This window comes from Cetorhinus maximus, chromosome 1 (assembly GCF_964194155.1).
Source record: "Cetorhinus maximus chromosome 1, sCetMax3.hap1.1, whole genome shotgun sequence".
Classification (NCBI taxonomy): domain Eukaryota; kingdom Metazoa; phylum Chordata; class Chondrichthyes; order Lamniformes; family Cetorhinidae; genus Cetorhinus; species Cetorhinus maximus.
Window position 1 is genome coordinate 56,078,549 of NC_135879.1, and position 24,775 is coordinate 56,103,323.

Genomic DNA, 24,775 nt, shown 5'->3' on the forward strand with positions numbered 1-24,775 from the left:
TGCCCTTGAGAAGGCGGTGGTGAGCTGCCTTCTTGAACTGCTGCAGTCCATGTGGTGTAGGTACACCCACAGTGCTGTAAGGGAATTCCAGGATTTTAACCCAGTGACAGTGAAGGAACGGTGATATATTTCCAAGTCAGGATGGTGAGTGACTTAGAGTGGAACTTCCAGGTGATGATGTTCCCATCTATCTGCTGCCCTTGTCCTTCTAGGCAGTAGTGGTCGTGGGTTTGGAAGGTGCTGTCTAAGGAGCCTTGGTGACTTCCTGCAGTGCATCTTGTAGATGGTACACACTGTTGCTACTGTGCGTCGGTGGAAGAGGGAGTGAATGTTTGTGGAAATGGTGCCGTTCAAGCGGACTGCTTTCTCCTGGACGGTATCCAGCTTCTTCAGTGTTATAGGAGCTGCACTCATCCAGGCAAGTGGGGAGTATTCCATCACATTCCTGACTTGTGCCTTGTAGATAGTAGACAGGCTCTGGGGAGTCTGAAGGCCTGTTATTCGTCACACGATTCCTAGCCTCTGACCTGCTCTTGTAGCCACAGTATTTATATGGCTAGTCCAGTTCGGTTTCTGGTCAATGGTAACCCCCCCCCAGGATGTTGACAGTGGTGGATTCAGTGATGGTAACGCCATTGAATATCAAGGGGCGATGGTTGGATTCTCGCTTGTTGGAGATGGTCATTGCCTGACACTTGTGGGGCACGAATGTTACTTGCCACTTGTCAGCCTAAGCCTGCATATTGTCCAGGTCTTGCTGCATTTGGACATGGACTGCTTCAGTATCTGAGGAGTCACGAATGGTGCTGAACATTGTGCAATCATCAGCAAACATCCCCACATTTGACCTCATGATGGAAGGAAGGTCATTGATGAAGCAGCTGAAGATGGTTGGGCCGAGGACACTACCCTGAGGAACTCCTGCAGTGATGTTCTGGAGCTGAGATGACTGGCCTCCAACAATCACAGCCATCTCCCTTTGTGCTAGGTATGACTCCAACCAGCAGAGTGTTTTTCCCCGGATTCCCAGTGACTCCAGTTTTGCTAGGGATCCTTGATGCCACACTTGGTCGAATGCTGCCTTGATGTCAAGGGCAGTCACTCTCACCTCACCTTGGGAGTTCAGCTCTTTTGTCCATGTTTGAACCAAGGCTGTAACGAGGTCAAAAACTGAGTAGCCTCGGCAGAACCCAAACTGGGCATCAGTGAGCAGGTTATTGCTAAGCAAATGCCGCTTGATAGCACTGCTGATGACCCCTTCCATTACTTTACTGATGATGGAGACTAGACTGACAGGGAGGTAATTGGCCAGGTTGGATTTGTCCTACTTTGTGTGTACAGGACATACCTGGGCAATTTTCCACATAGCTGGGTAGATACTGGAACTAGGGGCGCAGCAAGTTCTGGAGCACAAGTCTTCAGTACTATTGCCAAAATATTGTCAGGGCCCATAGCCTTTGCAGTATCCAGTGCCTTCAGCCGTTTCTTGATATCACGTGGAGTAAATCGAATTGGCTGAAGACTGGCAACTGTGATGCTGGGGGCCTCCACAGGAGGCTGAGATGGATCATCCACTCGGCACTTCTGGCTGATGATTGTTGCGAATGCTTCAGCCTTTTCTTTTGCACTGCTGTGCTGGGTTCCTCTATCATTAAGGATGGGGATATTTGCGGCACCTCCTCCTCCAGTGAGTTGTTTAATTGTCCACCACCATTCACGACTGGATGTGGCAGGGCTGCAGAGCTTAGATCTGACCCATTTGTGGGATCGCTTAGCTCTGTCTATCACTTGCTGTTTATGCTGTTCTTATGCAAGTAGTCCTGTTTTATAGCTTCACCAGGTTGACACCTCAATTTTAGGTGTGCGTGGTGCTGTTCCTGGCATGCCCTCCTGCACTCTTCATTGAACCAGGGTTGATCCCCTGGCTTGATGGTAATGGTAAAGTGGGGTATATGCCGGGCCATGAGTTTACAGATTGTGTTTGAATACAATTCTGCTGCTGCCGATGGCCCACATTGCCTCATGGATGCCCAGTCTTGAGTTACTAGGCCTGTTTGAAATCTATCCCATTTAGCACGGTGGTAGTGCCACACAACATGATGGAGGGTATCCTCAATGTGAAGGCGGGACTTCGTCTCCATAATGACTATGCGGTGGTCACTCCTACCGATACTGTCGGACAGATGCATCTGTGGCAGGCAGGTTGGTGAGGATGAGGTTCAGTATGTTTTTCCCTCTTGTTGGTTCCCTCACCACCTGCTGCAGACCCAGTCTAGCAGCTATGTCATTTAGGACTCGGCCAGCTTGGTCAGCAGCGGTGCTACCGAGCCACTCTTGGTGATGGACATTGAAGTCCCCCATCCAGAGTACATTCTGCGCCCTTGCCGGTCTCAGTGCTTCCTCCAGTTTAACATCAGTGGTAAGTAAGGTTTTAGAAACAATAATCAAGGGGGAAAAAAGGCTGGCATTTAGAGAATTTGAGTTAATTAAGGATAGCCAGCATGGATTTGTAAAAGGCAGATCATGCTTGATTAATATAATTGAATTTTTTGAGGAGGTAACAGAGAAGTTTGATGAAGGGAATGTGGTGGATGTTGTCCAAATGGGTTTTAAGAAGGTATTTGACAAAGTACTACATAAAAGGCTGGTTAGCAAAATTGAGGTTCCTGGAATAGGTCAGTGTCAGCTTGTAGAAAAAATTGGCTTAAGGACAGAAAACAGCAAGTTGTGGTAAATGGTTGTTTTTCAGACTGGGAAATAGTAGACAGTGGTGTTCTGAAAGAGTCACTGCTAGGACCACAGTTTTTTTTATATTAAAAATAAAATAACTTTGGATGTTGGAGTACAGAGGATAAATTTTCAAAATTTGCCATTGATACCAAACTTAGACGTTTGAAGACAGTGAGGATGATACCAACCAACTGTAATAGGACAATGTTATGCTAGCACAATGAACAGACAAGTGGCAGATGGAATTTAATACAGAGAAGTGTGAGATGATGCATTCTGGCGGAGGAGATAGGTAGATCCAATATCGACTTAATGGCCAGTTCTAAAGTGTGTGGGGACAGAGGGACTTGGGAGTGCAGGTGCATAAAAGGTGGCAGGATTTATCAAGTAATTAGCAAAACATAGGATCTTGGGCTTCAGAAATAGAAATACGGAGTACGAAAGTTGGGAAGTTATGATGAACTTTTAAAAAGATCTGGTTATGTCACAACTAGAATACTGTATTCCATTCTGGTCACCACACTTTAGGGCTCAGATGTAGGGTTCAGGGGGGGATTTACCAGAATAGGTCCAGCAATGAGTGGTTTTTAGCCACAGTTAGGTTGGAGAATCTGGTGTTTTCTCTTTACAGCAAAGGAGGTTGAGGGGAGATTTGATAGAGGTGTACAAGATTTTGACTGGTTTTGATAAGGTAGAAAAAAAGTTGTTCCTATTGGTTGGTGGAACAATGACTAGAGGACGCAAAATTAAGGTTTTGAGCAAGAGATGTGGGTGGAATGTGAGGAAGAACTTTTAAATGCAGTGAGTGGCAATGATTTGGAACTTGCTGCCTATGAGGGTGGCGGAACTGTGGATAATCAAAGCTTTCAAAAGGAAATTGGATGAGAACTTGAGGGAAGATTGCAGGGCTACAGGAGTAGACCTGTGGAATGGGAATGACTGATTACTCTACAGAGAGCTGGCATGGACTAGATAGGTCGAATAGCCTCCTTCCATGCTCTAATGATTCCATGACTAGAAGGCGTGCAGGGTGCTTCAGAGAAAGCAGTTATTTTTCTTGCAAATTAAAGTGAGCATGTTGGAACAGCACAGTAGGTCAGTGACAGAAATTATTATGGATCACCAGGACAAGCATAGGAAACAGCTAACTCAACAAATAAAAACATCATTGGTCAATGTGGGACATGTGGTTTTAATTACATCAAATCAAAATGGAATAAGGGAAATGATCTGAAAGGTCAGTTTACAGTAGGACTACTCTTGACACAAGGGACTGGATTTTCAATCTGGAATCAAGAATCCAATGCCCAGATCATTTCCTGTCCTGGCATCCCAACACTTTGCCAATGATGGGTCGTGATTTTAAAATGCAAAGGGCCCAGTTCACCCGGGAACTAACTTGATGGTGAGTTAACAGCACCCTCCCTTGAGGCTTGAACGGATGTAATCTCTTAGGAAAGAGATGTGATGTTCCCTCCATGCGGAAGAAGAAATCTACCAAGAGAGGCCAAGTGGGCATGGGTGGATGCAGCCACAGAGATCAGCAGCTGGAGGGCGTCACTAGGAGAACGTGGATGCAGTGTAGAAGGCACTTCAATAATCTGCTAAGGTCTGGAAAGGTTAGTGGCAAGTGACACCTAAGTAACAGGTCTCTAACCGAATACACCAGCATACATTCAAGCTGAACAGACCGAGTGCCCATAGATGATCTTAACAGTGTCAGATTAAGCGGCCAGTTGTATCACAGATGGTAGCAACCCGCTACTTCTGGGGTGCAATTGAGAAGTGGGCATCACTGAGGAATGCAACATCATATGTGAATGTCATGCTGGAATAGCTAAGGGCGGGCAGCCTTCTCATAAATCTTTCTCTCTTCATCCAGTAGAAAAGGGTGAATAATTCCAGAGAGATGTCTTGGATTAGTGATGGTTTGCCACAGCTCCACACTGACCCCAATGGAGGAGGCAGCACTGGAGATCACGAGGGTGCCATCAAGTCAAGCCATGGGTGTTGATGAGATGGGCAGTGCTCAAGAGCAGGGTCATCTGATAGCTCAATCTACAGGTGATGGGCATGGATGTTATTCCTGCCTAATGCACGCTGTTGCTGGACAACTGCTGTCATGTATTCGGCTGACTGTCATGATGTACCTGCTGAGCAGGCTGAGTTCTCCTCACCACCTTCTTGCGTTTTCCAACAGGGCCAGTTGTGGAGGGAGAGCAGGATATCAATGCCCAGTTGTCACTGGCCTCCTCAGCGGGGATATATGCCAGAGATGTACCAGCACAGTCATATCATTCCTCCACACCTTCCGCCAGCACAGACAAACTCACCTCAATTGGGCTTCAATCTAGTTTGGAATGGGAAGCACAAGGTTAACCACATTGCAGGAGGGTGAAAGAGACTCAGCTGTGGGAAATTTCCATTGGGACAAAAGATGGACACAGCCATATTCCGCTGTACAGAGATGATGAGTCCCGGGTGTCACAAACAAGGAGGGTTTTTCTGAAGAGTCAAAGACAGACGAATTCCCAAAATGTCACAAATCCCTGAGGCATTGTGAAGTCATGGTAAAACAATGGATGAGTCCATGCAGTGCACATGTTTTGTGATGACTTGGGGTTTTGAGCACATAAGAACCTCCACTGAGAGTGGCGAAGCGCTTGGAGAGCCATATTCTGCCTGGATGCAGGAGCAGCATGCTGACATGCACAGAAAGGTTCTGTAGCATTGACTGCTAAGTGTAGCTGATGGTGCACAGACATTTGGAGTAGATGCCAGTTGCATCCAAGATGGTGGCCTCATCCAGCATTCATGACAGAACTTGAGACAGTAGGACACCAGCTTCGTCCCTTGCCTCCTTGGCCCCTCTGGCATCCAAGCAGCAAAGCCCAGTGATAAAGGATGCCACTGCAATGACACAGGGACAGCAGCCTGTGGAGATGCACACACCTGTGGAGGAGCCTCCATGGCACCTCCACAAGGACAGAAGATACAGTCATCTCAGCTGCAAGTAGAGGCAAAGGTACAGGCTGTTTCCACCTCATCCTCATCCACAAGGGGGGCATCCCATAGAAGTGGACAGAAACACAAGGCACCATGTCATTAGATGCACTTTAAGGGTCACCTGGGTGATGTTTTCTGTTTTTTTATTCTCTTCTGAGATTTGAGCATCGCTGGCAAAGATTTGCTGCTCATCTCTAATTGCCCTTGAGAAGGGGTGGTGCAGCGCTACAGTCCTTGTGGTGTAGGTACATCTACAGTGCTGTTAGGAAGGGAATGCCAGGGTTTTGACCCAGTGACAATGAAGGAACGGTGATACTTTTCCAAGTTAGGATACGCTATGGGTTGGGGGGTTTGGAGTGTGTGTGGTGGGGGGGGGGGGGGGGGGGGGGGGGGTGTGTGTGTGTGTGTGTGTGTGTGCAGTGGAGCAGGTACTTGTAGGCAGCAGTGTTCTCATGTGGTGCTGCCCTTGTTCTTCTACGTGGGAGAGGTCTCAGGTTTGGAAGATGCTCTTGAAGGAGCCTTGGTGGATTTGTGCAGTGCATCTTGTAGATGCTACCCACTGCTGCCACTGTGCATTGGTGGTGGAGGGAGTGCCAATCAAGTGAGCTGCTTTGTCCTGGATGGTGTAGAGCTTCTGGCGTGTTGTTGGAGCCGCACTCTTCCAGGCAAGTGGAGAGTATTCCATCACACTCCTTATGCCTTGTAGACGGTGCACAGACTTTGGGGGGCAGGGGAGGTGGGGGTCAGGTGGTGAGTTATTTGCCACAGAATTCCCAGCCTCTGACCTGTTCTTGTAGCCACAGTATTTAGAAGCTGATCCAGTTAGGTTTATGGTCAATGGTAACTCCCAGGGTGTTGATAGTGGGGGATTCAGCAATGGTAATGCCATTGAATGTCAAAGGGAAATGGTTAGATTCGCTCTTGTTGAACGTGGTCATTGCCTGGCACTTGTGAGATGCAAATGTTACTTGCCACTTATCAGCCCAAGCCCGAAATGTCTAGTCGTTCTGCTTCAGTATCTGAGGAGTCACGAAAGGTGCTGAACACTAATCACCAGCAAACTTCCCTACTTCTGACTTTATGATGGAGGGAAGGTCATTGATGAAGCAGCTGAAGGTGGTTAGGCCTAGGACATTACTCCTGCAGTGATGTCCTGGGGCTGAGATGAGTGGCCTCGGCAACCACAACCATCTTCCTTTGGGCTAGGAATGACTCCAACCAGTGGAGAATCAAGACCCGCCTCCCCCCACCACCACCACCACCCCCACCACACCCAATTCCCATGAATTCAATTTGGCTCGGGTTCCTTGTTGTCATACTTGGTCAAATTCTGCCTTGATGCAAAGGGCAGTCACTCTCATCTCACCTTGAATTATGCTCTTTTGTCCATGCTTCGACCAAGGTTGTAATGAGTCCAGGAGCCAAATGGCCCTGCTGAAACCCAAACTGAGCATCAGTGAGCAAGTTAATGCTGTGTATGAGCTGCTTGATCGCATTTTTGATGACACCTTGTATCACTTTGCTGATGATTAAGAGCAGACTGATGGGGTGGTAGCTGGCCAATTGGGTTTGACCTGCTTTTTGTGGACTGGACATACGTGGGCAATTTTCCACGTTGTCACGTAGAGAGTTGCCAGTATTGTAGCTGCACTGGAACAGCTTGGCTAGGGCGGTATCCAGTAGCTTCAGCTGTTTCTTGATATTATGTGGAGTGAATCAAATTGGCTGAAGACGAGCATCTGTGATGCTGGGGATCTCAGGAAACGGCTGGGATGGATCATCGACTTGGTACCTCTGGCTGAAGATAGCTGCAAATGCTTCAAGCTTGTCTTTTGCACTGACAACCTGGGCTCCCCCATCATTGAGGATGGGGATATTTGTAGATCCACCTCTTTCAATTTGTTGTTTAACATGGCTGGATGTGACAGGACTGCAGAATGTTGATCTGATTCGTTGGTTGTGGAATTGCTTCAATCTGTCTATTGCACGCTGCTCTCCTGTTTTGCATCCATGTAACCATACATTGCAGCTTCAACAGGTTGGCATCACATTTTTACGTGTGCCTGGTGCTGCTCCTAGCATGCTCCCCTGCAGTTTCATTGAACCAGGGTTGATCCCCCAGCTTGATGGTAATGTTAGCATGAAGGATATGCCGGGCCATGAGGTACAGAATGTGGTTGAATATAATTTGGCTGCTGCTAATGGCCCACAGCGCCTCATGGATGCTCAATTTTGAACCGCTAGGTCTGTTCTGCATCTATCCCATTTAGTATGGTGGTAGCGGCACACAACATCATGGACGGTATCCTCAGTGTGAAGACGGGACTTCGCCTCCACAAGGACTGTGTGGTGGTCACTTTTAACAGCACTGCCATGGACAGATGCATGTGCAACAACGTTGGTGATGGCGAGGCCAAGTAGGTTTTTCCCTCATCACCTGTCATAGGCCCAGTCTGGCAGATATGTCTTCCAGGAGTCAGCCAGCTTAGTCAGTAAGCAGTGCTACTGAGCCACTCCTGGTGATTGGCAGTGAAATCCCCCACCTAGAGTACATTATGTGCCCTTGCTACCCTCGGTGGTGGTTCAACATGGACAAGTACTGACTCATCAGTTGAGGGAGGGGGTAGGTGATCTCCAGCAGGAGATTTTCTTGCTGATGTTTGGCCTGATGCCATGAGACTTATTGGGCCTTGAGTGTTACAATTGCTTGATGTTAAAGGGGAGATGGAGTTAAGGAGTTGGGGTGTGGGAGGGTAGGGGTTTGCTGGGTTTCCTGCATTGCCATTGTTTGTGTTAAGGAGACTGCTGGCAGTGGAGGCTGCATTTTCAACTTACATGATTGGCAATGGGATTATTCACACGTGTGTACTTGTTGGATAATTTCTTGCTCTGATGAAAGGTGAGTCATATGTCCAAAGGGCTGGCAGCCATTCAAGTGAAATGTTGCTGAATTAGTCTGGCTCTCGTGCTAGCCTATGCTAGCCCACCTATTGCCATAATATCTGGGATGGCCTCAGCAGACTTCCTCCAATGCCTGAGGACCGGGCTCGTCTGGTCGCCCCTTCATTTTCTTCTTTCGAGGGAGAGTGGTGTTCCAGGTCCACCTCTTCATCCAACTCCAGACCTCTTTGCAACCTCATGTTTTGTAACATGCAGCAGACGACTGGAATGCGAGTCAACCTGGTTGGCCCACCTGACTAATCAAGGCAATGGAAGTGCATCTTCAAGATGCTGGTTGTCTGCCCAATGCAGGTATGTTTTAGTAGATGGCTCTGGTTGTGGCAACTCTCTGCACTATGTTTGTATACAGGGCAGGCATGAGGAGCCATCTCTTTAGGGAATAATCCCTACCAATCTGCAGTCCCCACAGAGTCTGGATGCTGGCCTGAAGAGATGCAGTACCTGGGACTCCTGAAGGATAAAGGCATCATGACAGCTGCTCAATGTGTGATTCCGGTGGTCACAGACCCGTTGGATATTCATTGAGTGGAAACCTTTTTTGTTCAGTAATCTGGTTAGCTGGTCTGCTGGTGCCTTGATGGCTACATGAGTACAACTGATGACCCCACTGGACCTGAAGAAAACAACTGCTAACAGCAAATCCCAATGCCCTCTGTGCCCACGCTGGCCCCTTGGTTTCAAAATTGATGTAGTCCTCTGCCCTTTGGAAGAGAGCACCTGTAGCCTGCCTGATGGTGTGATGAGCTACTGACTGCAAGATGCCATCCAGGTCTGTAGCTGTACCCTGGAATGACCCAGATACATAAATATTCAGCACCACGGTGACCATAACAGCCACAGGTAGAGGACTACCATAGGGGCCTCGAGCCATCAGGTCATTGTGGACCAGAGCACAAAAGACTGAGACCACCTGCCTGGGTAGAATCACGGAAAATTTACGGCACAGAGAAAGGCCACTTGGCCCATTGTGTCTGTGCCAGCCGAAAAAAGAGCAGTCCAGACTAATCCAATTTTCCAGTATTTAGTCTGTGGCCCTGCAGTTACATCACTTGAGATGCATATCCAGACACATTTTAAATGAGTTGAGGGTTTCTGCCTCTACTATCCTTTCAGGCAGTGAGTTCCAGACCCCAACAATGCTCTAGGTGAAAAGATTTTCCCTCATCTCCCCTCTCATCTTTCTACCAATCACTTTAAATCTATGCCCCCTAGTCACTGATCTCTCTGCTAAAGTAAATAGGTCCTTCCCATCCATTCTATCCAGGTCCCTTGCAATTTTGTACACCTCAATTAAATCTCCCCTCAGCCTCCTCTGTTCCAAGGAGAACGTCCCCAGCCTATCCAATCTTTCCTCATAGCTGCAATTTTCAAGTCCTGGTAACATAGGTGCAGTCTCCTATGACACAGGCACTCTGTCATTTGCAGGTGACCGGCTCTTGGGATGTCTTGGGTTGCGCCATCTTTCCCTTGCAGCCCTTCACTGTGCTTCTCTGGCCTCCTCCTGACTAGGAAGGTGCCACTGCTTAAGCTCCTCCTCACTACTCTGTCCAATGTTAGAGTAGCCTGCTCCCATCTTGATTCCTTTACCTGCCATTCATTTGTTCACCAGGGCTTCCTTAACCACAAATCCAAGCCTCTCAGTACCAGCAATGGCAACTCTGTGCCACTAGTTGAGCTGAAATCCCAGTTTCTCACAACTGTTGAAGAATGCATCCATTACCACTCATGGCTCCCTGCTATGTTCACAACAGCTGCACCCTAACATGTCCCAGACCCTCTCTTTTCCTCGTGCTTCCCAAATAAAAATAGAAAGTTACTGCTCCAAAGACTGTTAATGAGCTCCACAATCAGCTCAATCTGTTAATTAGGGGCCAGCGGGCTGTTGGTTCCCTTCACCACCCCACCCCCCTTTTGAAAATAAGGTTGCATTCCGGAGATGGCGAGAATCAGTGCTGCCATCCAAGATCGCAATATTAAATGCATGATTTCTCCTAACCTCGCCCTCACCGGCTTTTGAAAATCCAGCCAAGGTGTTTAAAGAGACAGGGGTGAGGGGGGTAGGGGGAATGATACTCAATTTAATATTTAAATTGTAGTCCACTGATTTTGGAAAATAGAATTATTGGAGCAACTAAGCACCAATGATGACATCACCAAACGAAGCATGATAAAATGGCAGTTTTCTAAAAAACATTATTTAAAGTCGAGTGCGCTAAAATGGCTGGACTAAAATTATGAAGGGAAAGAGAAAACAAAATGGCATGTTTTTAAAGAGTATTTTAAAATCTCCAAATTAAGTAGATACCACGTAGGAAAATTAAAGTCTCCACCGGAATGGCTAAATAAGTGACAATTTCCAATGCCATTTTAAAAGGCAAAGAACCTGATTCTCAGGTTCCACCTTCCCTATCCGTATCCTGTCACAAAATAAATCCAATTCATCTATCATGCCAGTCTTCATTAAAATCCAGACCCCAGAACAATAGATTCAAAATCCTCTTCTGAATTGCTTCTAATGCATTTACATCCTTTCTTAAATAATAAGACGAAAACTGTACACAGTACTCCAGGGGCAGAATTTTCCCCCCCGTCAGGGAGGGAAGTTCAGGAGCGAGCACGCCTCTGATCGGGGGCACGCCGCCATTTTATGTGGGCGGGCCAATTAAGGCGCTATGCGCTCCCTGTGCGGGTTGGGGGGGGGAAATTTCCTGAGCCAAGAGTGCGTTCTTTCGCACGTGCGCAGGAAAGAGCGCACCCATCTCCCTGAGGCTAAGTGCTGCCTCAGAGAGATCAGCTCCACATTAAAAAATGTTAAAAACAAAAAAAAAAAATTCCCTGACATGTCCCCTCATGTGACGCTGTCACATGAGTTGGGACATGTCCATCACTTTTAGTTACACTTTAATTAAATTTTTAAAAATCTACATGAAACCTCCTCCCGCCCGTGGATGAGGTTTCATGCTTTTTCCAATGCCCTCAAGGTTGAACGGGCAGGTCCACTAATTAATTTAACTACTTTGTCAATGACAGGTCAGCGGGCGCACAGCTGATTCGGCTGAGCCCCCACTGACCTGAAAATTGAAATGAGGCGTCATTTTACGCGTCGGCAAGCAGGCCCCACCCCCTGACCGGGAAATCCTGGCCCAGATGTGGTCTCACCAATGCCCTGTACAACTGCAGCAAAACATCCCTACTTTATATCCCATTCCCCTTGCAATAAATGACAACATCCTATTTGCCTTCCTAATCACTTACTGGACCTGCATACTAACATTGTTGAATCTATAACTGAAAATTCAAACCAAGCTACTCCTATCTCACCAGTGAACAAAAGAAGTCCAGCTCAACAAATTTGAAAGTAAATTATTTGATGAAAGCTCGTATAGTGTTGCAGGAAATCATCTCAAATCAACTAAATAACTTAAACTGCAAATATCCTGATTCAGGAACCAAATGGGCAACTGTAAATCCACTTTAACTTAATTTAAATGTTCAGAGAGCAGGGATTCCCTCCTTCCTGATCTTTATACATTTGGATTTCTAGCTTTTGGGAAAAAGCTTTACCCATGCATGCACAGGTGTCAGACAGGAACCAAGCAATGTAAATAGAGCTCTGCCTATCTGGAATTGCAGCTACTGGTTTCAGGGTGCACTTGTAGCATTAATGTAAGGGGTTTCATTTTGTATCACTGCTGTAGCTATGAAGTATGTGATGCCTGAATACGGGAACAAAATGAAGTAAGAATTTCTGGAAGAAGACGTCTCATTTGCTTTGGAATCAGTTAGGGTTTTGACATTCTCACTACGAAAGTTTAATATCAATGTGAAGCCAAGACCACTGCACATCAACATCAAGTCATAACTTGTGGCAAATATACATTCACTTAAGGAATAGAAACATGGGAAAAGTGGTCCAACCGTGGCTAACAAGGTAAAGATAGTATTAGACTAAAGGAAGAGGCTTACAATGTTGCCAAAAGAGTAGTAAGCCTAGGGATGCAGGGGTGGATTTTAGAATTCAGCAATGGATGGCCAAGAAATTGATAAAGAGAAAAGAGAATGAGAGTGAACTGGCAAGAGACATAAAAACACAGTGGACCTGAACTTCTAAGGAGTGGCAGAGTCAGATTGCTATTCTGCTCCTACTTTTTTTTTTTAAACCTTCAAATCTCTCCATAGAACTCAAGATAAGTTACGGCACAGAAAGAGCCATTCAGCCCATCACGTCTGCACCGGCCGATAAAGAAAAAAATCAAAAACTAGCTGCCCATTCTAATTCCACCTTCTAGCACCCAGTCCGTAGCCTTGCAGGTTACAACAGTTTAGATGCAGATGCAGGTGCCTTTCAAATGAGTTGAGGGTTTCTGCCTCCACCACCAAACTAGGCAGAGAATTCCAAACACCCACCACCCTCCGGGGGTTCAGGGGATTGGGGGGGTGGTGGTGTGCAGGGTAGTCCATGGGTGCTCGGTGAGGTTCTGGCCAATCTTGACCCAGAAGCTAGAAGTAGTTTTCATTCTTCTAACTCTTTCTGGTTAACTAATTGATGAGAGAGAGTCAGAACATCTGAAGTTTCCGATTTAAATCGCATTTTCGGATGGTTCCCAGTGCAGGGCAATTGCCCAACAGGAGATTGCACTTCCAGACAATTGCCGTGCAAACCTTACCTGAGAACCTCTGCAGGGGTGGGGGATTCCCCAGTGCGTCTTTTGGGTATCCCCTGTTACATTGCCCTGGAGCTCGGAAGTTACGATCCACTGTAAAAACTTCTGCACGTATGAGGAGGAAGGGATTAGCAAAAGTAAACATGGGCCCATTAGAAGCAGAGACAAGAGAAATTATAACTTAGAATAAGAAAATGGTACAGACATTAAATAAATACTTTGTATCTGTCTTAACATTAGGAAGTACAAAGATACTCTGGAAATAGTGGCAAACCAAGGGTCCAGTGAGAAATAGGAACATAAAGATATTAGTGTTAGTAAAGAAAGGGTACTGAAGAAATTAATGGCACTAAAAGTTGACAAATCTCCGCGCAAGAGGGGGGGCGCGCGCGAGAGTTTGGGGGGGGGGGGCGCGAGAGTTGGGGGGGGGAGGGGCGCCAGAGTTGGGGGGGGAGGGGCGCCAGAGTTGGGGGGGGGGAGGGGCGTCAGAGTTGGGGGGGGGGGAGGGGCGCCAGAGTTTGGGGGGGGGGGGGGGGGGAGGGGCGCCAGAGTTTGGGGGGGGGGGGAGGGGTGCCAGAGTTGGGGGGGGGGGGGAAGGGGTGCCAGAGTTGGGGGGGGGAAGGGGTGCCAGAGTTGGGGGGGGGGGGGGGGGGGGGTGCCAGAGTTGGGGGGGGGGGGGGGGAGGGGTGCCAGAGTTGGGGGGGGGGGGGGGAGGGGTGCCAGAGTTTGGGGGGGGGGGGGGGTGCCAGAGTTTGGGGGGGGGGGGGAGGGGTGCCAGAGTTTGGGGGGGGGGGGGGGGGAGGGGCGCCAGAGTTTGGGGGGGGGGGGAGAGGGGCGCCAGAGTTTGGGGGGGGGGGAGAGGGGCGCCAGACTTGGGGGGGGGGAGAGGGGCGCCAGACTTGGGGGGGCGCCAGACTTGGGGGGGCGCCAGACTTGGGGGGGCGCCAGACTTGGGGGGGCGCCAGACTTGGGCCAGGGGCGCCAGACTTGGGGGGGCGCCAGACTTGGGGGGGCGCCAGACTTGGGGGGGCGCCAGACTTGGGGGGCGCCAGACTTGGGGGGGCGCCAGACTTGGGGGGGCGCCAGACTTGGGGGGGCGCCAGACTTGGGGGGGCGCCAGACTTGGGGGGGCGCCAGACTTGGGGGGGCGCCAGACTTGGGGGGGCGCCAGACTTGGGGCGGGCGCCAGACTTGGGGGGGCGCCAGACTTGGGGCGCCAGACGGGGGCGCCAGACTTGGGGGCGGCGCCAGACTTGGGGGGGCGCCAGACTTGGGGGGCGCCAGACTTGGGGGGGCGCCAGACTTGGGGGGGCGCCAGACTTGGGGGGGCGCCAGACTTGGGGGGGCGCCAGACTTGGGGGGGCGCCAGACTTGGGGGGGCGCCAGACTTGGGGGCGGGGGGCGCCAGACTTGGGGGGGCGCCAGACTTGGGGGGGCGCCAGACTTGGGGGGGCGCCAGACTTGGGGGGGCGCCAGACTTGGGGGGGCGCCAGACTTGGGGGGGCGCCAGACTTGGGGGGGCGCCAGACTTGGGGGGGCGCCAGACTTGGGGGGGCGCCAGACTTGGGGGGGCGCCAGACTTGGGGGGGCGCCAGACTTGGGGGGGCGCCAGACTTGGGGGGGCGCCAGACTTGGGGGGGCGCCAGACTTGGGGGGGCGCCAGACTTGGGGGGGCGCCAGACTTGGGGGGGCGCCAGACTTGGGGGGGGCGCCAGACTTGGGGGGGCGCCAGACTTGGGGGGGCGCCAGACTTGGGGGGGCGCCAGACTTGGGGGGGCGCCAGACTTGGGGGGGGCGCCAGACTTGGGGGGGCGCCAGACTTGGGGGGGCGCCAGACTTGGGGGGGCGCCAGACTTGGGGGGGCGCCAGACTTGGGGGGGCGCCAGACTTGGGGGGGCGCCAGACTTGGGGGGGCGCCAGACTTGGGGGGGCGCCAGACTTGGGGGGGCGCCAGACTTGGGGGGGCGCCAGACTTGGGGGGGCGCCAGACTTGGGGGGGCGCCAGACTTGGGGGGGCGCCAGACTTGGGGGGGCGCCAGACTTGGGGGGGCGCCAGACTTGGGGGGGCGCCAGACTTGGGGGGGCGCCAGACTTGGGGGGGCGCCAGACTTGGGGGGGCGCCAGACTTGGGGGGGCGCCAGACTTGGGGGGGCGCCAGACTTGGGGGGGCGCCAGACTTGGGGGGGCGCCAGACTTGGGGGGGCGCCAGACTTGGGGGGGCGCCAGACTTGGGGGGGCGCCAGACTTGGGGGGGCGCCAGACTTGGGGGGGCGCCAGACTTGGGGGGGCGCCAGACTTGGGGGGGCGCCAGACTTGGGGGGGCGCCAGACTTGGGGGGGCGCCAGACTTGGGGGGGCGCCAGACTTGGGGGGGCGCCAGACTTGGGGGGGCGCCAGACTTGGGGGGGCGCCAGACTTGGGGGGGCACGCGAGAGGGGGGGGGCACGCGAGAGGGGGGGCACGCGAGAGGGGGGGGCACGCGAGAGGGGGGGGCGCGCGAGGGGGGGGGCGCGCGAGAGGGGGGGGGGCGCGCGAGAGGGGGGGGCCGATGTTACGGTAGGCAGGTGGTCAATGCCCAGCTGCCCATCCCAGAGGGAAACGTGAAGCAGCTGACACAATTATTTTCCATTTGTACTTATTTTGAGGGGCGGGCTTTGAATCCAGTAAAAAGGGCACCAAGTCTTATAGGTTTCCTAAAAAACTAAATTAAAGCTTTATTAAATTAAAAAAATGATTTTAAGCACATATATAGGTTTATAAATTACTACTATGATAACTCCTTGCTCCCCTGATTAATCTAACTCCCAGTTATACCCCCGTTAAGGCAACAATAAGACATTTAGATTTTAAGAAACCCAGTCAAAGTAATACACAACACCCTGGACAATCGATTTCAAAGTGAGTTTTTCTCAGCTTCCGTTCCTTGTAGACAGCAGCTTGAGGCTTTTCACACTTGTTAGATCTTAGAATGCCTATCCTTGCACATAGCCTTCTCTCCTTCATACAAATTTTCCCCTTTGAATGCAAATTCACACACACACACACTCCTAGACACATGCATTGGCACACACATACATTCGCGCGCATGCTCTCACGCACTCTCGCAGACATTGTTTCACTATGTCATTGGATTTCATCTGTCCAATAATAAAAATCTATCATGGTACTAATTTTCCAGTTAGCTTTGGGAAAAATAAACACACTGTTTCTTAACTTCTGGCTAGGTGAAACATTTCACCCCCTCTTTTGAATTCAAGCTAGTCTGGTTTATTTAAAAATGCAAATGTTCCCTTTACACCTCACATTCTAAAACTTCCCCCATGTTTACCTAGTTAACATTTTAAACCTAGCTTATCTTCCGATACATCAAAGCCTTCAGCCAAGCTGCCTTTACTTCAATTCAGTCACACACACAACACCCCCCCCCCCCCACCCAACTATTACACTACTTTACAATAAATTCCACCATAATGAAAATTAATGTATCTTCCTGAAACCAGATGGGGGAGAGAGAGACAGACAGAGACAGCCGGACGGGTGAGGAGAGAGCGAGTGAGAGCGAGAGAGAGAGAGAGCGAGAGTCTGGGGGAGTGATCTGATTGTACATGCCCTCACCTGTCAAGCTTTGACCTTTTAAAATTTAAATGGTGATAGGGCTGGGTGTTAAATCTCTGTTACGGATGGCTAGTTTCCATACTTATTTTATAGAATTCGGTTTAATATTTTATTTCATTTTCTAATAGTGATATTTTCCTTTACTGTTCTATATTATTTATGTTGCTGCATTTTCATTATTAATTCATATTCTGTAACCAATTTGTACAGCACACATTTTTGTGTTAATAATGAACATGCGTCCTTGCATCACATGAACCATTTAAATGAGACTTGCCTCCACTGGAATATATGGTGGAACTGGCAGTCATTTCCTTGACCACAAATACAACTGCTGTCAAATATTAGCTCCCCTTCACTATGATGTACAACAGATCCAATTTACAAGGGTGATGTACGAAATCTGACTTGAATTTATTAGTCTAACCATATTGAAATGAATTGTGAAGCTTTTAACCAGCACCCATTGCATTCTCCTGTACACTCATACCTGAACTGAATGTTAACGAGATGAGGCTGAGATCCATCTGACTGCCAATATGTTTCCAGGTTATCGTCACGTAACTGATCCACGCCAAAACCTGTTAAAGCAATTAAAGTACCTCAGTTTGTCACACATTTTGCTTAATGGAGTCAAATGCTTCAATATGTTCCATTGATGCCTGCTTGTAAGAACAAAGTCAAATGTTACACTTTGAGCTTTAGCAGCAACATCTTTTAACTTTCATTCATTTGTATATTTTGTAAAATTTCCCACATCACAGACTGCAGATATAGATATTCATCAGAACAGGCAAGTTTGTAAGGGACTTCACATAAATACAATTTCACACTCAATTTGAGTCGAGAATGTATTACAATCCCCCACCATTTAAAACCTCCACTTTAAAAAAGGCAGTTGCTTAAGCAGACAAAAAGCGCTAACAATTTGCATGAACATGAATGTTAAAATTGCCAGTTACAGCATCTTAGATACTATGTATATTTTGGGCAGAAACAGTTGTGCTTGCTGTGGTATTGAGAGAGAACGGTACATGTGAAAACAAAAATCTATTTTATCCATTAGCTTTTTTAATGTATATATAAAATAGTCAGGTAACTACATACAGGTAGACACTAGGCTCCCTTTGCAACACCCTTTTTTTAAGAGCACAGAGAGTGGGGAGACTTCATTTTAAAAAGAGCATGGATGGCAGGGAGACATCATTTAAAAATGAGCGCGGAGAGTGGGGAAGACTTCATTTTAAAAAAAAGAACAAGGAGAGCGAGGAGATTTCATTTAAAGAAAGAGCAAGGAGAGCGGGGAGACTGCATTTTAAAAAAAGAGCGAAGAGGGCAGGGAGATTTCATTTAAAGAAAGAGCGAGGAGAGTGGGGAGATTTCATTTTAAAAAGTGAGGAGAGACTTCATTTAAAAAAAGAGCAGGGAGATTTCATTTAAAGAAAGAGCAAGGGGACTGGGGAGACTGCATTTTAAAAAAGAGCGAAGAGGGCAGGGAGATTTCATTTAAAAAGAGCGAGGAGAGTGGGGAGATTTCATTTTAAAAAAGTGAGGAGAGACTTCATTTAAAAAAGAGCAGGGAGATTTCATTTTAAAAAAAATAGCAAGGACAGCAGAGAAACTTCATTTTAAAAAGAGCAAGGAGAGCGGGGAGACTTCATTTTAAAAAGAGCAGGGAGATTTCATGTGAGACCAGCTGTGGAGTTATGTCACGAATCACAATGTGACACGAGTGCAGGGAAAGCAGCTGACTGACAAGTAGAATCAGTGAGTATTTCTAGTCTTTAAAGAAAAAGTAAGGTCTTTAGTTTGTGTTTAGGGCTCTAGTATTTTTTTTTCTATTTCTTAAAAATAGCTTGTTAAGGGTAAGGTCAATACTGGTGTAAAATAAATTAATTAAAATAAATTGTAAAGAGCTGGGGATTCTTCAAGTGTAAAGAGCAGGGATACTGGTGTAATTAATTAATAAATTAAGTAAAATACAATAGTGATGGCAGGATGGGTGATGTGTTGCTGCTGCAGCTCATGGGAGCTGCTGGACACCAAGGTGATCCAAAGTGAACACATCTGTAGTAAGTGTTTTCAGCTCGAGGAACTTTGGATCCAAGTTGAGGAGCTGGAGTCCGAGCTGCAGACATTGCGCCACATCAGGGAGGGGGAAAGTTACCTGGACACTTTGCTCCAGGAGGCAGTCATGCCCCTCAGATTAGGTAATTCAAATTTGGTCTGTGATCAGGGACAGAACGGTGTGACTGCAGGTGAGACAGGTATGGGGACCCAGGGGGTAGCGTTCAAGGAGCCGGATCCCCTGCAATTGTCCAACAGTTACGATATTCTTGCAAGCTGTATGGACAAGAGCCAGGGCTGCAGGGAAGATGAGCGAACTGACCACAGCACTGTGGTACATGGAGCCATCCAAGTGGGGGGAGGAATTAGAAACATAGTAGTGGTAGGGGACAGTATAATTATGAGATAGATACTGTTCTCTGCAGCCGTGAGTGAGAGTCCCGAAGGATGTGTTGCCTATCCAGTGCCAGGGTTAAGGACATCTCCTCAGGGCTGGAGGGGAACTTGGAGTGGGAGGGGAGGGATCCAGTTGTTGTCCTCCATGTTGGTACCTGTGACATTGATGGGACTAGAAAGGAAGTTGTGCTGAAAGAATTTGAAGAGTTAGGAGCTAAATTAAAAAGCAGAATCTCCAAGGTAATAATCCCAGGGTTACTACCTGAGCCACAGGCAAACTGAAATAGGGTAAATAAAGTCAATTAGTTAAATGTGCGGCTCAAAGGTTGGCGTGGGAGGAATGGGTTTCAACTCATGGGACACTGGCACCAATAGTGGAGTAGAAGGGAGTTGTTCTGGTGGGATGGGCTTCACTTGAACCATGCTGGGGCCAATGTCCTGGCAAATCGAATGACTAGGGCTGTAGAGTGGGCTTTAAGCGAAATGGGGGGGGGGGGGGTTCTGGTAGAGGTAAGAAAAAACAAGGGGAGGAAAACACTGGTGGGAGTAGTCTATAGGCCCCCTAACAGTAGCTATACTGTAGGACAGAGAATAAATCAGGAGATAATGAGGGCATGTAAAAAAAGGCAGTACATTAATCATGGGTGACTTTAATCTTCATGTGGATTGGGAAAATCAAATTGGCAGAGGTAGCACGAGTAAGAAGTCAGAGTGTAGTCAGGACAGTTTCCTAGAACAATATGTTGTGGATCCAACCAGGGACCAGGCTATTTTGGATCTGGTAATGTGTAATGAGGCAGGTTTAATAAATGATCTCAGTGTAAAAGATCCCCTAGGAAACAGTGACCATAACATGGTAGAATTTAGCATTCAGTTTGAGTGAGAGAAACTTGGGTCGGAAACAACTGTGTTAAACTTAAATAAGGGTAATTACAAAGGAATGAGGGCAGAGTTGGCTGGAGTGGATTGGGAAAGAGTTTAGCAGAAAAGATGGTTGATGAATAATGGCATACATTTAAGAAAATAGTTCATGACTCTCAACAAAGATATATCCCAGTGAGGAAGAATGATTCTAGGAAGGGGATAAACCAACCATGGTTAACCAAGGAAGTTAAGGATAGCATCAAGTTGAAAGAAAAAGACAGACAATGTGGCAAAGATTCATGGTAAGCCAGAGGACTGGAAAAGTTTTAAAAACTAACAAAGATGACCAAAAAAATAATAAAGAGGGAGAAAATAAAATTTGAGGGTAAACTAGCAAGTAAGATAAAAACAGACAGTAAGAGCTTCCTTAAATATATAAAAAGGAAGAGAAAGGCCAACATGAACAAAGGGCCCCTTAGAGAATGAGGCTGGGAAAATAATAATGGGGAACCAGGAAATGGCAGACGAGTTGAATAAATACTTTACATTAGTCTTCACAGTAGAAGACATTAATAGTATGCCAAAAGTACTAAATAATCAAAGGGCAAAAGCTGGGGCGGAAATAAATAGAATAATTATCACTGGAGAAAATGTACTAAGGAAAGTATTGGGGCTAACGGCATATAAATCCCCTGGACCTGATGGGTCGCATCCTAGGATATTCAAGGAAGTAGCTACAGAGATAGTGGATGCACTGGTAGCAATCTTCCAAGAATCCTTAGATTCTGGAAAAGTCCCAGAGGATTGGAAAACTGCCAATGTAACATCCTTATTCAAAAAGGGAGGGAGACAAAAAACAAGTAACTACAGGCCAGTTAGCTTAACATCTGTCATTGGGAAAATGTTAGAGTCTATTATAAAGGATGTAATAGCAGAGCATTTAGAAATGCACAATATAATCAAGCAGAGTCAGCATGGCTTCATGCCTGACAAAATTTATTAGAATTCTTTGAGGTGATAACTCGCAGGATAAAGGGGAACCAGTACATGTAATATATTTGGATTTCCAAAAGGTGTTCGACAAAGTACTGCACATAAGGCTACTTAATAAGATAAGAGCCCATGGCGCTGAGGGTAGTATATTAGTATGGATTGAAGAGGATTGGCTAACTAACAGAAGACAGAGTTGGGATATGGGGGGCATTTTCAGGATGGCAACCTGTAACGAGTGGAGTGCCACAGGAATCAGTGCTGGTGCCACAATTATTTACAATATATATTAATGACTTGGATGAGGGAAGTGAACGTACAATCGCCAAGTTTGCCAGTAACACCAAAATAGGTGGGAAGGCAAGCAGTGAGGATGACACAGAGTCTACAGAGGGATATAGACAGGTTAAGTGAGTCGGCTAAAACTTGGCAGATGGAATATAATGTAGTAAAATGTGAAGTTGTGCACTTTGGCAGGAAGAATAGAGGAGTTGAATATTATTTAAATGGAGAAAGACTGCAGAAGGCTGCAGCACACAGGGATTTGGGGGTCCTTGTGCATGAATCACAAAAAGTTAGCATACAAGTTCAGCAGGTAATAAGGAAGGCAAGTGGAATGTTGGCCTTTATTTTAAAGGGAATGGAGTATAAAAATAGGGAAGTTTTGCTAAAACTATACAAGGCACTAGATAGACCACATCTAGAATACTGTGAACAGTTTTGGTCCCCTTATCTAAGGAAAGATATACTGGCATTGGAGGCAGTCCAAAGAAAGTTCACTAGGTTCATCCCAGGAATGGAGAGATTTTCTTATGAGGAGAGGCAGAGTAGGTTGGGCCTGTACTTAATGGAGTTTAGAAGAATGAGAGGCAACCTTATTGAAACATATAAGATTCTTAGGGGGCTTGACAGGGTAGATGCTGAAAGGTTGTTTCCCCTTGTGAAAGAGTCTAGGGCCAGAGGGCATAATCTCAGAGTAAGGGGTCACCCATTTAAGGCAGAGATGGGGAGGAATTTCTTCTCTCAGAGGGTAGTCAATCTGTTGAATTCTTTACCGCAGAGGGCTGTAGAGGCTGGGTCATTAAGTATATTCAAGGCTGTGATCAACAGATTTTTAATCAGTAAGGGAATCATGGGTTATGGGGAAAAGGCAGGAAAGTGGAGTTGAGGATTATCAGATCAGCCATGATCTCACTGAATGGTGGAGCAGACTCAATGGGCCAAATGGCCCACTTCTGCTCCTACATCTTATGGTCTATCTGTAACATGCCAGAAAATAAAAAGAGTGCAAAATAACCCAAAAAAATATCTGTTAAAGGTCCAGTTTCTAATCTGATGTCATGACTGATGTTGAAGTCAGTTCCTCCATCCTGGCAAAAAGAGCATGCCTGTTGCTGATCAGATTGTGAAACATCGCTATTTAACACTTGTCGTTGAAAACAAATTAATTATCGCTCATTTAATTTGTTATGAGTTCCTGTGCAATTTGGCTGTTTTTGCCTGCATAATGATGAGAAAACTTTAAAGGTAATTTGTTTGACGTGAAGAACTTTAAATGTCTTGAGGATGTAATACAACATTATTTGATGCAAGTTCTTTCTTCATCCTAAATTTGAGTTGGATTGGAATTAATTGGAACAAGAAACAAATGAAAATTTAAGTGGTTTTATAAAGTCCACAACCAATCTACAGAGATACCTGGTTTACAAGAGGATAGGGACCAAACAGCCTGTGAGCCTATCTCTCGCACAGTACCAGTTCTTTCCAGCTGCTTTGGATCTTCTCCAGGTGGTGTTTTACTTGGAGTGGTCATTTTTCTTTACTTTTGGTCTGCAATATTCAACAAAATTATAATTGAAAGACAGTTGTTTAAAACAATAAGATTTCAGATTAACTATTTTTTATACAAATGCAAATAAGATATTCATATAAATCAAACATGAGATATATATATTATACTGTATTTATAATATCATCAGGGATATGGAACTTCACTTAAATGGGGATGAGAAAACTGAAGTTGTTCTTATTGGGACAGAGAAAGTTACGACTAACTTTAATTGAGGTGTTCAAATCATGAAGGGTATCGATTAGGTAAATAAAGGGAAACTATGTTTGGTTACCGACCCTTCTGCCACCAGAGGACACAGATTTAACTTAATTGGCAAAAAACAGGATAGAAGGTTTGTAGCCCCAGCAAAAAACAATTCTGCTGGTGGTCAAGGGGTTGAAATATTGAAGCATAAATGCTGCTACCTGCAAAGAGTCTCAAGATATTGTATGACTGAAGGTCTCCACAAGAATTCTTGGTTAACATTTTGAGATGGGCATCTCAGTGATTTTTGTTCATTTACTTCTGCAAATAAGAATTGAGAAAGCATCTTCTGTTCCTGCCAGAAGTGCAGCTAAGATTTAGATTTAGATTGTTAGAAGAAGGATGATGAATGTAATAGATAGTGAAGAGTGTGGGGTTTTAGGTTAGGGTTTTGTGTTTTGAGAAAATTAAAAATTATGAATATGTTCCCTAACAGGTGTGGAACAGATTACAGATACACTTGGCAACAGTTATTTTAAAATGTGTTATGAGGTTATTAAATCCCAGCTCCAGGAATGAGAGGTAGAGGGAGGATACAGATCACTGTACTCCCCATAAGATGTGAATACTGCCCCCGAGATGCCTTTTGGTCTCTCCATTTCTTTTCTTTACTGTTTTCCCTTGGTGATTCTTGCAACACAATTTTTTTTATATTTGTTCATGGGATGTGGGTGTCAATGCTTGGCCAGCATTTATTGCCCATCCCTAATGGCCCTCGAGAAGGCCTTCTGAGCTGCCTTCTTGAATTGTTACAGTCCATGAGATGTAGGTACACCCAGTGTTGTTAGGGAGGGAGTTCCAGGATTTTAAGCCAGATATTGTAGATCAATCACAGTAAAGCAACATTTATACTGGCAAGAAAGAAAGCAAAGTACTGTGGATGCTGGAAATCTAAAATAAAACAGAAAATGCTGAAAGTACTCAGCAGGTCTGGCAGCATCTGTGGACAGAGTAAGAATGACACCAGGCTTTGATACCATTATAAAGAGGAGTGACTAACTGCATTATTCCCATTAAGCCAAGAGGGGGTGAAAAAGAGGGTACGCTTGGTTTCACTATTGGATGTAACACATCATTATGATGGTATAATTATCATAATAAAGGTTTCATGTTTATTTGTACCAAATCTTCATTTTAAGTGTTCATTTCTTGAGCATTTATAGCCAGCTCCCCCATACAACTTCTACACCCAGCTGAGTCCCTCCGGTAAAACATTTGCCCACCCTGATTTACATTGTTGGGTTAAACATTAGTAAGGTTATTTTCTCAAAACTAAGAATGCCATAGCCAATTAGTGAAACTCTTAATATATACACACTTCTTGATAACATGGTGTCCCTTGCTGCTATTCAGCAATTATGAAGTAAATTTTAGTTACGAATTTTTGT

At 46.8% G+C, this 24,775-nt stretch overlaps 1 protein-coding gene across 1 annotated transcript in view; it reads right to left on the reverse strand.

Annotated features, from left to right (window-relative positions):
- anapc10 (anaphase promoting complex subunit 10) overlaps nucleotides 1-24,775 on the reverse strand; it is a 45,703-nt gene that overhangs the window by 19,754 nt on the left and 1,174 nt on the right. The window contains exons 2-3 of the mRNA XM_078540873.1: nucleotides 22,991-23,122; nucleotides 17,466-17,556 (exon numbers count right to left, since the gene is read on the reverse strand). Of these exons, the coding sequence (XP_078396999.1) occupies nucleotides 17,466-17,556; nucleotides 22,991-23,105 (206 nt within the window). The 5' untranslated portion in view covers nucleotides 23,106-23,122. The remainder of the gene's footprint in view (nucleotides 1-17,465; nucleotides 17,557-22,990; nucleotides 23,123-24,775) is intronic.